The 16,702-nt window shown below is 37.0% G+C and overlaps 1 protein-coding gene across 2 annotated transcripts in view; it reads right to left on the bottom strand.

Moving 5' to 3' along the window:
- Positions 1-5,793: 5,793 nt before the first annotated feature.
- LOC131077359 (structural maintenance of chromosomes protein 6A) overlaps positions 5,794-16,702 on the bottom strand; it is a 41,620-nt gene continuing 30,711 nt past the window's right edge. Inside the window, exons 2-5 of one of the 2 annotated variants that reach the window (XM_058014844.2) lie at positions 15,174-15,342; positions 14,723-14,832; positions 14,148-14,509; positions 5,794-7,379 (exon numbers count right to left, since the gene is read on the bottom strand). In XM_058014844.2, the coding sequence (XP_057870827.2) occupies positions 6,129-7,379; positions 14,148-14,509; positions 14,723-14,832; positions 15,174-15,319 (1,869 nt within the window). In that variant the 5' untranslated portion in view covers positions 15,320-15,342 and the 3' untranslated portion in view covers positions 5,794-6,128. The remainder of the gene's footprint in view (positions 7,380-14,147; positions 14,510-14,722; positions 14,833-15,173; positions 15,343-16,702) is intronic. The other variant, XM_059219879.1, reaches the window with a different exon arrangement.

The following is a 16,702-nucleotide window of genomic DNA, read 5'->3' as shown; positions in this document are numbered from 1 at the left end:
TGATTTACAAGCATTTCAGATGATCACAAGAGACAAAGTGTACTTACCTGATGAGAGTGGATGGCGAGAAATTGCCTGACTTTGCTGCGTGAAGACGAATGGACAATTCTGCAAAAAAAAAAATTTGAATCCCAACGGTTATCTCCTTAATTCAAATTTTCGCGGCTATTGGATGGAAAAGAACTTATCATTTTAAACGGTTTTTTTACCTTGGGTAATTGGCAATCTGAACTTGAATGATTTGGAATAGTTTATGCAGCATTTTACCTTGAATATGAATCACGCGAAATTAGCTTTCTTTCCCTTTCAAAATCGAACGTGATCTCTCTTTACATGAAATGCAGCAACATGGCGGGGTTTACCAATTTTGAATTTCTATATCTGGGCCTGTGCGCAGCAATTTTTGGAGAAGTAGAGGACCTTAGAATTTCAAACACATTTTACCTTTCAACTTCGGACCCTTCGGCGAATATGAAGGCCCCTCCAAAACTTTAAACTTTGTTTTATCTAACCCTAAGGGCAGACTTCGGACCATATGGACGCCTTTTTCTGCGATTTTCAAATGACTTCAGACCATTTACACCCTCTGGGATTTCGTGATTTTTAACGCTTCTGGCGAATTTCGGAGTGCTTAGGGTTTTTGCAAACTGGAGATATTTCGGAGCATTTAACACCTTTTGCAATTTTCAAAAACTTCGGACCCTAGGCTTATGTTCGCAAGCTTTCGCCTTTTCGAATTTCAGAGCTTCAACGCCTTCTACGATTTTGGAGATTTTCGGAGCATTAAGCGTCCTTACGATTTCAGAGATTTAGCGTTTTTGCAGCTTGGAAAAGTTTTCGGACCTTTAGTATGATTTTGCAAACCCAAGGTAAATTTCAGATCTTTAGCCCTTCTTCACAAATTTCGGAGTTTTTGGATGTTTTTGTAACTTTATCATTTTGAGTTTCAACTCCAGGGTCCGAATTGGGAACTTAAGTGGATTTCGAATCATTGGGGTCCTTTTGCAACATTTAAACATTTTCCAGTTTTTGCCCCAAGGTCCGAAATTGGGCATTTTAAGTGAAATTTGGACCTAAAGGGTCTTTTTGCAACATTTCACATTATTCAGTTTTTGCCCCAGGGTCCGAAATTGGGCATTTTAAGTGAAATTCGGACCTAAAGGGTCTTTTTGCAACATTTCACATTATTCAATGTTTGCCCTAGGGTCCGAAATTGGGCATTTTAAGTGAAATTCGGACCTGAAGGGTCTTTTTGCAACATTTCACATTATTCAGTTTTTGCCCCAAGGTCCAAAATTGGGCATTTTAAGTGAAATTCGGACCTAAAGGGTCTTTTTGCAACATTTCACATTATTCAGTTTTTGCCCCAGGGTCCGAAATTGGGCATTTTAAGTGAAATTTGGACCTAAAGGGTCTTTTTGCAACATTTCACATTATTTTCAGACCATGTAGGAAACTTTGAATTTTGAAATTTTCACCCCAGGGTCCGAAATTCGGCCCCCTGGGCGATTTTAGCAATTTTCAACATTGTGAAATTTTAACATTTTGGCCTCTGGGTCCGAAATTGGGCCCATAAGGCAATTTTGGGAACTTTAGTGAAATTTCGGACTTTAGACCAGTTTTCGCCAGATTCTACAAACTTGGATTTCAGAGGCTTCGGAATTCTAAGGCATTTGGGCAAGTTTCGCAGCCTCGGCATTTTGGCCAGGAAATTCGCTCCTTCACCAGCAGGCGAAAATCATCCTTTACTCAAATCCCACAAATATCGCAGAGACAAACCTTATGCAATCTACTTCATAGCTCTAGCGCGAAAAACGACGACTTTGGGTCCTCGTGCGACCTTTAGACACACTGCTCTGGCTTGGTGGCTCTGGCTTGGCGGGCTTCACCAATTTCTATCACCTTACGCCTATCCAAGGCAATCTTCAAAATTTGAACAAACTCTTGGCATTCGTGCCCGAGGGCTAGACTAGCCTGATGGATTCATTGGCTCTTTTCTTTGACATCATTACTTCACGGACCAGTCGCGGACTCGCTCGAAAAGACGCGAGACACTCTGCGCAAAACTCAACAGGGCGAGGACGAAAGGCTCAAAAAACAGGAAGGGGGACCCTGTCGGCGACGGGGAGCGTGTGCAATGCACAACAGGTTTCCACATACACTTTATGTTTTTGCTGTTCTTATTTGTTAAATCTTGCATATATGTTGAATAAGTTTTATAAAGTATTGCTAACATATCCAACAGGTTCGTATTTTCTTAGAGGGGAGAATGATGTGGAGCATCTTCCCTTACTTTCCTTATCCATGTTTTGAGGTGGAATTAAGTAATGTACTATTTTTGGGCTTTTCTATTTTGGCTTGTTTCAGTTTTGTTTGCTGCTTGATGATTTTGTAACCATTGTTTTAGTGTAGGGTCAGGTTGGTAGAGGCCTCGCTGACTGGGTGCTTTTTTGGTAGGATTTTTTTTAATTTAAGTTGGAGTCTGGGTTTAGAGGTGGTCAGGTTTGAGAGTAGAACGAAAGAAATAAAAGAACAGAGGTCTGCACTCTGGAGTGTTACTTATTCTTAAAGAGTTGTATTTTCTGTTCATGACTGAAGAAATAAAATGACATCTATTTTTTATTCATGAATAGTTCTAGCTGAGTTTGATCTTCATATTCCTGGCTATTTTTATTTTTTTTCTGCAAATCAATCCATAGCTTCTGGTTCTGAGTGGCAGAAGCTTATTGTGCCTTGGCACTAATGGATGGAACTCCCTTTGTTACATAGTATGTCCCTTCAGCACCAATAATGCTAACAATTATCCCTGCATCTGGGTCATAGGGATGCCAAGCCTATCTTTGTTGCATAATACTCATAAAAATCTTCAAATTGTCAAGGATCTATAGAACCTATAGCAGTTTTTACAACAAATTGCCAGAAACAGCTCCCATCATCCATAAATCATGGTTGTTGATAAGAAAAATAATATCATCTCAATTTCATCCTCTAAATAATTCACGACGTATTGGGCATCAATGTCCATTTATATCTATGTATTTGGCCCGAAGGGGATGACAAAATTGTCACTCTATTGACTATTAATAATTGAACTTCAAAACCAAATATCTGGACTATTCTTGAATACTCATCTCTTTGTTGCACCATAAATTTATGACTTTTTCTGTAAACCACAAGCTGTTATGACCCAAACTTCGACAAACGGAAGAGAAGAAGAAAAACAAAACATAAAAAAACTATGAACAAAGGATGCTGGTAAAATTCTGTGTTTCCACAATCAGAGGCAATTCATGTTAACAAGCTTGCCCACCTCCAACACAGAATATGCAATAAAGTCACACAAAGAGCTGGTGTTGAACTTGTAACTAGCAAATTGCCTCTGTAAATTTTGCATCTAGATCATCAAGAGATTCTTTCCAATGCACGAGATAATCTGCCATGCATGGAATTGCAAAAGGGACTGGGAAAAACTCAGTATCAAAATTGACTGCTCTATAAATCAAGCTTGAATAGAAATCCACATTTGGGTAGAGCTTCCTCTTGACAAAGTACTCATTTGAAAGTGCAGACCTCTCTAAAGTCATACTTACTTAAGAAAAAGTACTCTTCTCAGCTCACTCTTCAATTGGATAACCTCTGTATTGCAATATACCTCCATCTCCATCTATGTATGAAAACGATGAATGAATGGGAGCAATATTAAAATAGCCTGGATCATATAGCTTCAATCTCAACAGAGCAAAAAGTCTTAAATTCAAATCATTCCACCAACTTGAGATCCAAATTTGTTTCTGAATTGACTCAAACGCTTCAAATTTAGAATAAACTCCCCGTCTCCTTATTTTGCTTTGATACCATGTTAGAAAAATGGGTAGAGTTCATAGAAGCTAAATAAAAAATTTACACGGAAAAATATCATGCTTCTATATGTTTTCCATTCAATACATACTACATATATAGAGAGAGAGAAATCACACCTATATTATAGGGAACCTCCTCTAACAACTGCTTTAATACATTGAATTGTTTCAATTTTCAACAACTCAAGCAAACAAGCACTCAAATAATTATTTTATGATACACTAACAAACCTACGGGAATGCTGTAATATTCCAAACAGAAGAAATACAGTATACATTCCATTGCAAAATCCTAATAGTTGCATCAGCAAGTACAAAGAATTAGGTTTCTTGCAAAAATAGATGTGGGAAAGATGAAGCAATATGCTGTGATGGTTGAACAATTGGTGAAGCTCAAAATTAGAAATAAGGCTTAGCAGTAGGAAGTAAAGCATTGGAAGGACAAAAGCAACACATATAGCAGCTTTTGGATTAAATGTGACATCAATGCAGGCAAAGCGATGAAAGAGATAGGACAAATTGTTACGTAGATGAAGCATAAGGCTAAAGCGTTTACATAGCTTCAACAACAATGGATGCGAAGAAATGAGGATATGATTCCAAAGGATATCTGAGTTCGAGGCAAGACAAAGAAAAGGCTAGTTAGGAGGCAACAAAGCTCTTCATAGATAGTCATAGGATCATAGCAATTCATTTTGACTGACTCTCCATTGTTTATTGCTTCAACAACTGCAATAAAATAGCTTGGGAAGCCATCACAGTGACCAAAGGACACTACCACTGCAGCTTCCTCAAATGCCACACCCTCCAGCAAATCAATTGGGACTCTAACAAGCTTAGACAGAAGGCAAACTGTTGCATTAATTTTAGCATATTAATATATCAACTTTGTTACATATTGTCTAAGCATACTTGAGCTAATAGAGTATTTTGGCTTCTTATGTCCCTGACCAAACATGTTCTTTTACAACGCTACTAAATCTTCGAATTAGTTGTGTTCAGTATGAATGATTATCAGACCACTGCCCAACTGAATTATCCCTTTGTTCTGACAAAATGTTTGTGATCAAACATATGGTTATGGGACATTGGTTATTCTCGCAGGTTGTATTGTTCTTTTTCTGGAGAATATTGTATATGCATATTGTTTGATATATTAATGCCAAGTTTTTCTTTCAAATTTTGAGGTAATTATTGTGTATAATCTCTTCTTTAGTTGTGTATGTTCATATTTACTGTATTACAAATCCTACAATCTGTACTTGTTCCAGGCAAAGAACCTTTTGGAAGGAAAATTTGTCTAGCACAAATTGGCCTCTGTGGACTATAATGTTGCTCATAAAAAGACATGAATGGTGATCTATGAATTAGATTGGTAGCAATCTTTGTTGGACAGATAATTTCTCTGTAGAAAGCTAGAAATTTTGCAGCAACCCCCAAACAAGGTCTTCTCAGATCCTCTACTTCCATGGACAAATCTTACTTCCCTGCACTACTGTACATAGGCTGAATGATTCTAGAACTCTGACATCACATAGGAACTATGCCAATGGGACATATTACACAAAAAAAATAATTAATTAATGATCACATAGCAAAAGAGGCTTAACTATTTTTAATGCATCTGTACTTCTTAAGTCTTCTCTTAAATGACACGGGTGGGATCCTTTAGGCATTCTAGATAAGTTCTTCATTTATTGCCAAGTTTTACAGGAATCCTTTTTTCAACTAGGCATTACACTTTGATTGAATGTGTTGATCATCTCAAACAAATGCACAATGCAGCTCAGAAAAATGCATCAGCACCATTTGGAAAGATGACAACTATAATGGATCTAACAAATACTTATGATTCCTCCATGAAAATAAGCACAGATTGATTTTCAATAACAAAAGAAACAACCCAAAAATATAATTGGAATAACAAGTCACAAATCCCTTTACCAACTCCTATTCTATTGCTCAGATCATGATTATTTTAAAGTGTAGTACATGACATCATATCTCCATACTTAAATATCATGATTCAAAACACTGTCATTCTCAAATCTTATTACATAGTTTCAGCAATTCTTTATATCAAAATCAGTCTGTCAACCACAAGATAAGAAATCAGAACCTTCCAATAACAGGTGCCAATACAAAACATCTTTTCTAGATATTTCATTTAACATTTCCTGCAAAGCTACACAGTGTTGCATCTGGACACAGCTCAAAGCACAAATTTTGAGAGATGAAATTAACAATATCTGAAGAGTCTAAAAACTTTCAACTACTCTTCTGGAATAGATTGTTCAACTCGGGGACTGCATTTAATAGTTCTATCTTGAATTTTTCCCATTCATCAATTGCTTCCACCAACCTATCATCCAGGTTTTGTAATCTGCTACAGTATAGTGCTGCTGAATCAGCAGACTCGGGCTTCTCTTTCAGAACATCCAATGTCTCATCCACTGCCCATGTAACTACTTTCTGCAAAGCCTTCCATTGGTACTCAGTGTGATCTTTGCAATTTTGAAGTTGCATGATAACAGATGGGCATGACTCATACCATTGCTGAATTTTCTTGGCCTTCTCTTGTGCTTCTTGCAATTTAGAAATGCGATCATTCAAGGTGGTCAAAGTCAGGCACTGTGATGTGGCTTGCTGAACTTCACACAATAACCTACTGCCTTCAGCATCTCTCCTAGTCAACAAAGTTGGCCAGTTATGCAGTTCAACAAAGATAGTAAAAGACTCTTGGGTGGCAACACTCAGCTTTCTGTATGATTTGTTTACCTCTTTTTCTAATTCATCTGCTATCAATAAATATCTAGAAACCAGGTCTCTATCTATCTTCAACGGAACTAAATCCTTATTCTTAGAATCCGCCAAACTTTTCAGTGCCACTTGCAATCTATCAATGGTGCATTCAGGTAAATCTCCCTCAGAAACATTGATAGCTTCTGCGAATGTCTCTTGAACAAATTTATAGATTGAATCAATCTTCTGATGTAATTGTTCATTTTCCAACTTATATTTGGCCACTCGCTGCTCAATCTGCTTCTGGAATGAAGTGGCTACTGTTAGAACTGTAGTATGTTGCATTTTGGTAGGATCTAAAACAATCGAGCTAGTTAAGGCTGGCCCCATTTCTGAAATCTGTGAATTTTCCCTGGAAGCAGAGACAGTAAGATCTGAAGATTTTAATTTCTGCTTCTTGCTCAAGTGCTGCAAAAAGAAATCAAGGCCCCCTGATGTTGGTTCATCTCTGCAGCTATTCATTTCTGTTTCTTGGGTTTGTGCAGAACATTGAAAAGATGTGAAATGATCCTTTTCTGGCTGAGGATGCACTATGGTCTCTGTGACAATCACTTCTGGTATTTTTTGAATAACTGCTTGTTTTTGGGTTACTGAAGCTTGATGCCTTTCATCACTTTTCTCTTTTGGTCGATCTGTTTGGTCAACTCTTAAAACTTGTTGCTTCATAGGAGTTTGAGTTGAGAATTCCTCTGTATTGTGAACTTGATCATCCATTGCCTGTTCATCAGCGTTCCCAATCAGTGTTCAGAAAATTAAATTGTAAATTAGAAACCAAGGAAGAAACAGCATGAATCAATCCAAATTGAGGCTAACAGGAACAAACCAAATTTTGTGATAGAAAGCATGTAAACAGACTTATTTCACAAAACTGGAGATACATACTATACTCTAGCATTCAAAGATAGAATATCAGTGCTGAAGAACTAGATTAGAGCTCCCCTTCTGAATGTGACCCCAATACTTGAGTAATACAATCTTGAGAATTGAATAGATAGATAAAACTAGAGCCAACCTCAAATTTGCTATGTTATAGGGTTCCCTACATACTCTATGTGAACTGGTCCAGGCGGGTAATTGGTGCTGATCTAGATTTGGCTAGTGTAAATCTAAGACATGCTCAAGTTGCATCCTGACTGAACCCAATGAGAATGAATAGGGTTAAGAAAAAAATATATAAAAAAAAAAAGAGAAAAAAACAATGGAAGAAATGTATTTGTTTGAAGAATTTGGAGATTTTTTCAAAGAAATAAAATTATGAAAAATGACATGCCATAGAGGTTCCTATGGCTTGAAATGCCTTAATTTGGGGTTGGTGGTGAGAATTCCACCTCAAAACCTCGCAAGGGGTGCTTCCCTTCAGCCCTTTCTCTTGATAGAAAAACAGCATTTTCTCCTGACTTTTTTCTGATCAAATCCTAAGTGTAGTTCATTTATATTTTTGGTTTGCCTAAGTTAATCCCTGTTCCAAGTACTACTCTGAAATAAAGTGAAACAATTTTGATTTATCTCTTGTATGCATGATTTCAAAATTGACATTGCATAATCAATCATCAGCTGTGTTCCCAATTCTGTATTCATTTTTGTATAAATTATGGTGTTATGTGTGTGTGTGCCTGTGTTTGTTATTTGCTTAAGGAATCTTCAATTCCCCGTAGAGTTAAAGGTATCTCTCTACCAAATAAGGAGCATCTTGTTAACATCCAATTTGCGGATGATACAGCTCTCTTTGTTGACTTAAGCCAAAGAAATATGGACTCTCTAATGCATAAAATCAATCTATTTAGCAAAGCTTCTGGTGCTAAATCTGTTATGCTTGGGTGGCAAAATTCACATCCATACTGATTCACAAAATATGGTTTCCAATGGGGAGGCCCCAATAAGCAAGTGAGATACTTTGGTATCCCCTTTTCTCTTGGCCCTTGCCTGAAGGATATGTGGAATTGGATTAAAGGGAAAATAGATTGCAAACTTGAGAGTAATTTCTTTCATTGGCTGGAAGAATTAAAGCATGTTGAAATTTTTTGTCATCATATAGCTTATATTACTCCTCAGTGTGGTTGTTAAATAGCTACCAGGTGAATGATATCCAGACGAAGATCGGAAAATTTATTTGGTCAGATTGTAAAGGTAGAGGCAAACAACATGCTGTAAAGTGGGAATAGTGCTGCCTGGAAAAGAAGTGAGGTGAGCTAGGACTGAAAAACCTCAAGATCCAAGGAATTGCCTTAGCTGCCAAATGGATCCATAAGGCTGTGAATGGTGAAGAGACCTTGGAAAATTTATCTTTAGAAACAATATTAAGTTAGCTGTCCCCAAATAGGCCAAGTCCTAGAGGTTGCTTCCCTTTGATGACTTGCTAGTAGTTCCTTGTGGTTCCTACAGGATCCACAATTTTTAAAATTATTTGGAAGGCCTGGGAACTTGTTAAAGCCAATATCATCAACAAAATTTTCATAACTGGTAACAATTTGATTCACTATAGGAGATCTATTTGGTGGAATCTTACTCATAAGAACAAACCCCTTGACCTACTCCAAGGATTACAAAAAGTTGGGCTTCTAAAGGTATCAGCTGCTTCGGTGACATTCTTAAAGAGGGGCAGCTGAAGTCTTGGGCTACTTTAAGCATTTGGGCATGTTAAGTATAGAATCTGGTGTACTTTTCTTGGATGGATAGTAGGGGCCCTAAAATTAGGATGGACAGTAGGGGCCTATGCAAGGTGGGGGGGAGTTATGGGCTCCTTGTTGACTTGGTAGTCAACATCTCCTTGGGGACTCGTGACATGGTGTAGTACCCCTCCTTGTTCAGACTCTTTTTGTATGTTCTGATTGACTTCAGTGGAACATTATTGTATATTGATTCAGATGATATGCGATGTTATTTCATGCTTTATCTGGATTTGTGGTGTATGATTTTATGCAGTATCTCAGTGCTTATGATTAATGTTATTTTATGGATCATTATCATGGATTGACACTCTTACCCTATGTGTGCGATGCGTTACTTATGTGTTGCGTGATTGCATGTGTATGGGATGCGAGGAGATGATTTTCCTTCACTCACTCCAGTGAGACAAGGAACGTCACGACTCTCCTTCATCGGTGTGTGTGTCGTGTCTGTATATATATATATATATATATATATTTGTTTATATGCACGTGTGGTTCTTTGGTGCAGGACATTGCAGATACAAGTATCGGGTAGGTACGGGGTATCGACTCCACCTAGTTTCACAGGTCTGAGCGTGCCTTATATGTCCGATGGGAGTGGAGGAGATAGTTGTTGGACCCTAACTTGACCCGCAATTACACTCGTGTGAATGTTGTCAGTCGGTTGTCTTTCCCGTCTGGCTGGTATGCGAGTCATAGTGCTTTGGTTTGGTCATTTGTGAGTCGTCATTTGATTATTCTTCATTTTGCATGTTTTTGTTCATCTGTATGGTTATTTAATTGGATGGATGATGCTATCTTATGTTGGCATAATTAGTTAATTTTTATGCTCTGAGATTATTGATTTAATTAAATTAATGATTTGCTAAATTAAATGGTTAAATGTCTTATTTCATTGTGTAAAGTTGCATTAATATATTTTGTGGAAGGAAATAAATAATTGCCTAGCCATTTAAATGATATATGATTATGTTGAAAGAAAGCATTTTGGAAAATAGAAAATAAAATAAAAAGCTTTTCTTTTTACCTTTCTATTTAACTTTTTCATTTTAATTGATGGAAAAGAATTGTTTTTGGAAAAAGGTAAATCTGATTGTTTTTACTTAAAAAAATATTTAAATCTGATTGGATGGAATAACTTTCAACCTAGAAAGTTTAGGTTAAAAATTATTTTTCCATATATGCCTGGAGATTCACAGGAATAGGAGACAAGAATTTCTGGAGAGAAATTTGGTAAAATCATTCTGGAAGGAGGAGCTGGAATTCGATTGGGGTTACAAGGATTGGGATTCTTCCATCATTTTGCTTGCTAGTTTGCTTCAAGGTTGGATAATCTCTTCTTGTTTTAAATTTAAATTTGAATTTTTCAGTTTGCTTCCTGTGTGTTGAAATTATGCAAATCTTCCTGTAGATTCCTGTGGAATGATTGGAATGGAAGGAGAAATGCCTATTATTGTTGGTTTTGTGAAATTTATATCATATGTTTGCATTTAGGAAAGAAATGGCTCACTTCTCTATTTGTTGTATGTTGTGTTCTTCAAAATCAATTTCTTGTTTTACCTCTTCTTTTTGGAAAAGAATGAATTAGATTGAGTTTGTTGGGTGCATCCTAGTATCTAACTTGCCAAGAATTGGTTAGCTATTGCTTCCAGTGTGTTTATTTCATCATTTACCTTGCTGGTAAATATCCCGTTGAATTTTGGATTTGGCACTGTGTGTGTGTGCCCGTGAAATAACCTGGAAATGAATCGTTTCTTGTGTTAAACGATTTTGTGGCTTATTGGTTTTAGAATGCTTTGGAAGCATGTGTTTTTGAATTTTTTATCATTTTGGACTTTACCTTGCCCCGTGGCGGGCTAGTCCCCCCACGCGGGTCGGTAGTGTTTGCTGCCCACAGGTAGCAATACTACCGGTCGGCAGTACTACTACGCGGTAGCAGTGCTACAGGTCGGTAGGACTGTTGGTAGCAGTCCTACCGGACAGTAGCGTCTGCTACCGATCGGCAGCAGCACTACCGGTCGGTAGGCTAGCTACCGGTCAACAACAATACTACCGACAGGTAGTGCCTGCGGCCTCGACAGCGGCACAGCTACAGGTTGATCTCGACCCCCGCATAACCTTGTAACCCATAGCGGTACAAATTGCTATGAACAATGAAGTTAATTTTTATAAAATGGAATATATTTTAAAGTGGTTTTAGTGTTAATAAATGAAATGGTGATTTTTCATGTGATTTTTATTATGTAGTTTAATAAATTTATCAATGGAAATCAAGACATGAATTAGTAATGCAAATTGGCTAATTTGGATATATACTAGAAATGAATTAAATGCCTATTAGGAATTCATGTTTTTATTCGGTTGAGTATTTGACGTGAGTTTTATCCTTGATGGAATATTGATTTGGTAATTGAATAGATGTGAATGGTAAAAGAGTGGTTTATTTAATTTTCAATCAATGATGTTGCAAGTGTTTATGATGCTGATTTTCTCAGAGATTGTCTGAGTGCGGACTTAGTGAAATTAGTTTTCCTTGCAAGAGTTATATTGTGTTATGTTTGGTCTGTGGTTCAGTCGTCCTGTGGTGGTGTATTTGGTACCTTTGACCAAGTGATATATGTTGGCTTCGTTGTCTTAACCAGGTAGTGTCTTTGCCTTATGGTTAGCCAAGAGTCAGTATGTCCTTGTTTAACCACTTGTTTCTGAAAGTGGTGTTATGGTTGTCTGCTTCGCCATAGGGTCCTCGGGGAGTGACCATGTTTGTTTAGTGTCCTTTGAGAGAGTGGCTTTCACTTGGGGGTTGCGCCCAAAGTGGTAGGCATTACGACCCAGCGAAAGTTAGATAATAAGTGATAATCTAATTAATTGATTGGGTGGGTAGTTCTCAAACATTAATAAAGATATTGTACCTCGCGCATAGGTGAGTGCTTGTATTGAGGCTCATAACGTAGTGAGAAGGCCTGGAATGGCAAACCAACCACCTTGTCTTCACGAAAGGCTGGTAGGGTCCGCATGAGACTTAGTTGGAACCGGAGGTTCAGGAGAGGTTACCAGGACAGTGAGCCGAGACCTATGGAGGTTGTACCATGGTATCCATCTTAAGCTATGCGATGACACTCTCTCTTTAGGTTCACTTGTGTTTTGTGATGTCGAGTCACTTGTGTATTTGTGATGTTGAGTCACCTGGATTACTGTGGAGTCTCTTTGTGTTGTCATGGAGTCGTATTGTTTTATCGACCATTTCATGCTTTTGCTTGCTTGAGGGTACTCAGCTATCGCCTAGCACGGTGGGGTGATTCCATTTTGGGGAATTACATGGTCGGGTGGTAGTGCCACTTCCCATTGGATGTTCTTGTTCATACTCTCATGCAAGGATTGGCTTCGCAGGTGTTTTCTGTGGTTCGTGGCTCATGCTTATCTCATGGTTTGGAGATTATTGTTATTTGGAGACCTATGTAGTCATTGTATCATGATCTTTTGTAAAACTTGTAATTGGTTAAGTTGTATCTTTATATGTATATTGAGAAGCCATGTATTGGAAGAGCAATGTAATCCTAAGATTGGGATGTTATTTATCAGTTTCCTTTATGCTATGTGTACATGCTTATTGAAGAGAAATTATATTGTATCCTTTCAATCTTTCAATGGTGTAATCTGATATTGCATATGGCTTCTTGTGATCATTGAGTTAATGATGGATTATTGGATTAACCTTAATTGTGGAATTTATCTTTTGGTTTTAATTCTTCGTTGGTAACCCTTAAGGAATTATGGTGTAAGTCTTCCGCTTGTGTTATCGTGCATGTTGTGTGTTATGCACTTATTATGTTTATACTTTTTTAAAAAAATTGTTTCACCCTTGTTGTGGGTTTTCCTTCGGGGTTCCTGGCGGGGCATTACACATGGCTTAACCGCCTCCCATGGCTTGGGTTAAATTTAACGTTTGTATTGGGCATTGATAGTTCGAGCTTTTGGCGCAATGGCAAACCACTTCCAACACTCTCATCATTCCTATTCTTGCAAATCTCAAATAGATCGTTGACTCGACTATCAAATCTATATTGTATATGTAATACAATATATATGTAATGTATGGATGGATAGTCCATGTATAGATGGATAGTCCATGTATAGATGGATAGTCCAAACTACAGACTGTAGACCCCTTTCTATCAAATAGTAGGCCGAAAGTGTAATGTCCTGTAGCGAAAAATGACTGAAAATGCCCTAGTTATGGGTCCTAGTGGGGATTGAAAGTAAGTACCTTAATTTCTGCTAATCCAAACCTGCAAAACAAAGTTAGAAGATGCTACGAATTATATTAAGAAATGAACATATAAGTAAGTATATTCAGAATTGACTATAAACTAAAGTTAACAGTGTCGAAGATTAAATTATAGATCAGGAATAATGGGAAAATGTACTAATGTAGGGTGTCTTATCAACAGTTTCCCCTTCTCAGTATTACCATGTAGGGTGCCCTATAGCAGTTCTCCCTACGTAAAGATCCTGTAGGGTGCCCTATAGCATGCAAAGTGTTTGTCAAAATGTCAAACCTACCTAACTAAAAAATTAAAGGCAGAATAAGCTGAGAATCTTACACCTTCCCTAACAGTGTTAACATTAACTTGATTTCTCTTTTTATTTTTCTGTATATAGGTGCATGCCTGTGCCCCAGCTACACGCAATTCTTGACTCTAAAAATTTATCTTTACTTATCCACGCATGTACAAAACAGCCAGAGTATTAATACTCCAATAGAGGCAACAGACCATGTCTCTGCTGCTAGAACAAAACTAATGGAAGGTGACGAAACCTGGTTAGTTGCACTGGATTTGTGCTGCAGCGGTATTGGATATTTGTCTAAGAATTGCTCCAAAGCTTTCCCTGCATCCCCTCCATCTTTGGTTGTCATTGGTCCATATTTGAGGGTGCTGTTAGCAGGGTTGGCTGCTGCTGCAGCCTGTTCACTTTTTCTTTTAGATGCTATGTCATTCTCAATAGGATCCTCTATAAAATCAGCATTAGTTTTTCTGATTTCATCACTTATACGTGAAAGCTTTGGTGCCAAATGTTCTTGCTTAGATCTATTAGATTGTGCCAGGCTGTTTTGATGATCTGAAGCTTGATCCTTCATATTGTGTCTCTGAAGTTCTGTCACTGTTACTTGAAAATTTCCTGTAAAGAAGAAAAAGTAAATCATCTCTTAAATTACCTTCAACAATGAGAAACTTGCAAGTTTTCTCTGCTGCATTATATCTCAAAAGTAAAATATTTGTAAGGTTCAAGCATGCATATAGCATTCTATGAATCATATAGATGCTTCACATAAAATAATTACAAGAAAGATAGTAAAATGTGTAATTTGAACAGTATTATTAACATCATTACCTTGCAAGCAACTGTGGATAGCTTCAGAATATGGCCGCAGATGAAAATAAGCAACTGCAGCGGATGCCTCATAACTGCAAGATGCATTTTCAAGCAAAGGGCCTTCTACACTGCAGCATAAAACAGGCTAATGTACTTGATTGCATATTGTGTCAGAGTTTCTTGCATTTGAAATCTCAAAGTATTAAATCTTCCACGGCACAAAAATAATAAACAGATTGTAGCTTCCTAATCAAAGGTATCCATTACCAAAATAATAAATTTGGTAAACATTCTCAAAAAAATGTCAGCAAATTCAATTGAAAAAGGTGCCATTTCTTATTTCCAATTATCTAAAGGACAAATGTCTATGTCAAAAATTAAAGTCCCTTCCAATAAATACTAATAGAAACAATTAAATTGGATATTTCAACAGAATTACTTGGGAAACACATACACTAACCAATCATACCTGCTAAGAGCTAACTTGATAGGAACCCATTTAACCTCTGTATCTGGGAAGGAACTAAGAGGAGCTTCCTTTATGCAGCGCATCATATATAACTGACTATTTGTCTTTGCTTTTGTTATAGAATATACCATATGTTTTGAAAGCATTTCCAAATCACACTTATCAATTCCTGTTAAAAAGTACATGTTATAAAGACCGTTATCATTTACCAAAACAAAATAACACTTTTTACAAACCAATATTTGACTCGTTTAGAAAAACTACACTACATTTATGATCATTCTGGTAAGATAGATCAAAAAATTAACAAAACTCATGCAAAATGGTTATGGAGTTATGGGGTGAATCTTTTTACAGCTATTGTTTATGTAATTTATGTTTTGGAATCCATTTGACGTTTTGTGCCATCTACCAAGATCTGGATGACTTGGATTGGTCTTTCTGATTCAATCAAGGGTGTCAACAAGAAAATGAGACATATTGTTCCCACATACTCCTCGTACACAAAAATCCTCATCAAACAAAATGCATCCACTTCTTCAATAGCCATGTAGATATCCATCAATTCAGTGGCTTAAGGAAAGGATCAAATGGATTAGAATATTTAGAATAGTTGATTTGAATATATGGACAACCCGATCTTAGAGGATGCCCCTAAATAAATGATATAACTAGGTGTAAAGGAATTGGAAGATGCAAGTGGATTTCAAAATCCAATTTTGCTCGAGTCTACTTTATTGTTGTCTTTGTTAACAAAGTGGAACATTCTCCAATTTTCGAATCCAATAGATCCTTGAAGCCAACATCAATATTTCAACCTTATTTAAAACTTTATTGTATCTAAAATACCGATTGGATGATTTAGTATCTGTAATGTCCCCTTTGCAAGCCTAAGCATAATGCCTAGCACATTCCACCATCAACTCGCTACAATGTATTGCAAGGGGGAAGTCGACGGCTTGCACAATCCCATTCCTCATCATTCTCATGGCCATCTTGATGGATTGTATCCATACATTCGTTCTTTGAATTCCTCCATATCGACATGTCCAAGGTTGGTGTCTCCAATCTTCTTCCATTTTGAAACAATTTTGGACTCCAAGAGCATTCCTTTGAAACCATACTTCATTTCAGCTTGTCTTGAAACTCCTCCAATCTTGGTACCCGACATGTAATGTCGAAAGAAAGAACCTTGTATTATAACTATGAATAGACCCTAGGTTAATTTAAAAAATGCTTTGAGTAGAAAGCAAGAAATCGTGACAAGAAAATGATCATTCAAAACGTTGCACTCCTAATTCTCATTGAAGAGTCTTTAAAGGAAATCGCATAAAAATCGTTCTTCAATGGAATATTGTAAAACATTCATAAAACTCATTCATAATCTTTAATCTCTAAGGATATAAAATCCTTCACATCCTTCTCAAAAACTCTTGCTTTTTACCTTTTGCACAAAATTTTCAGAAAAATAAGTTCTGATTTTGCTTCCAGCAGCCTAGAAATTGACTTGGAAATCTCTGTGAAGCTAA

This window comes from Cryptomeria japonica, chromosome 4, assembly GCF_030272615.1.
Source record: "Cryptomeria japonica chromosome 4, Sugi_1.0, whole genome shotgun sequence".
Lineage (NCBI taxonomy): Eukaryota > Viridiplantae > Streptophyta > Pinopsida > Cupressales > Cupressaceae > Cryptomeria > Cryptomeria japonica.
The sequence above is the reverse complement of the archived record's forward strand: the minus strand, read 5'-3'. Positions and strand labels throughout refer to the sequence as shown.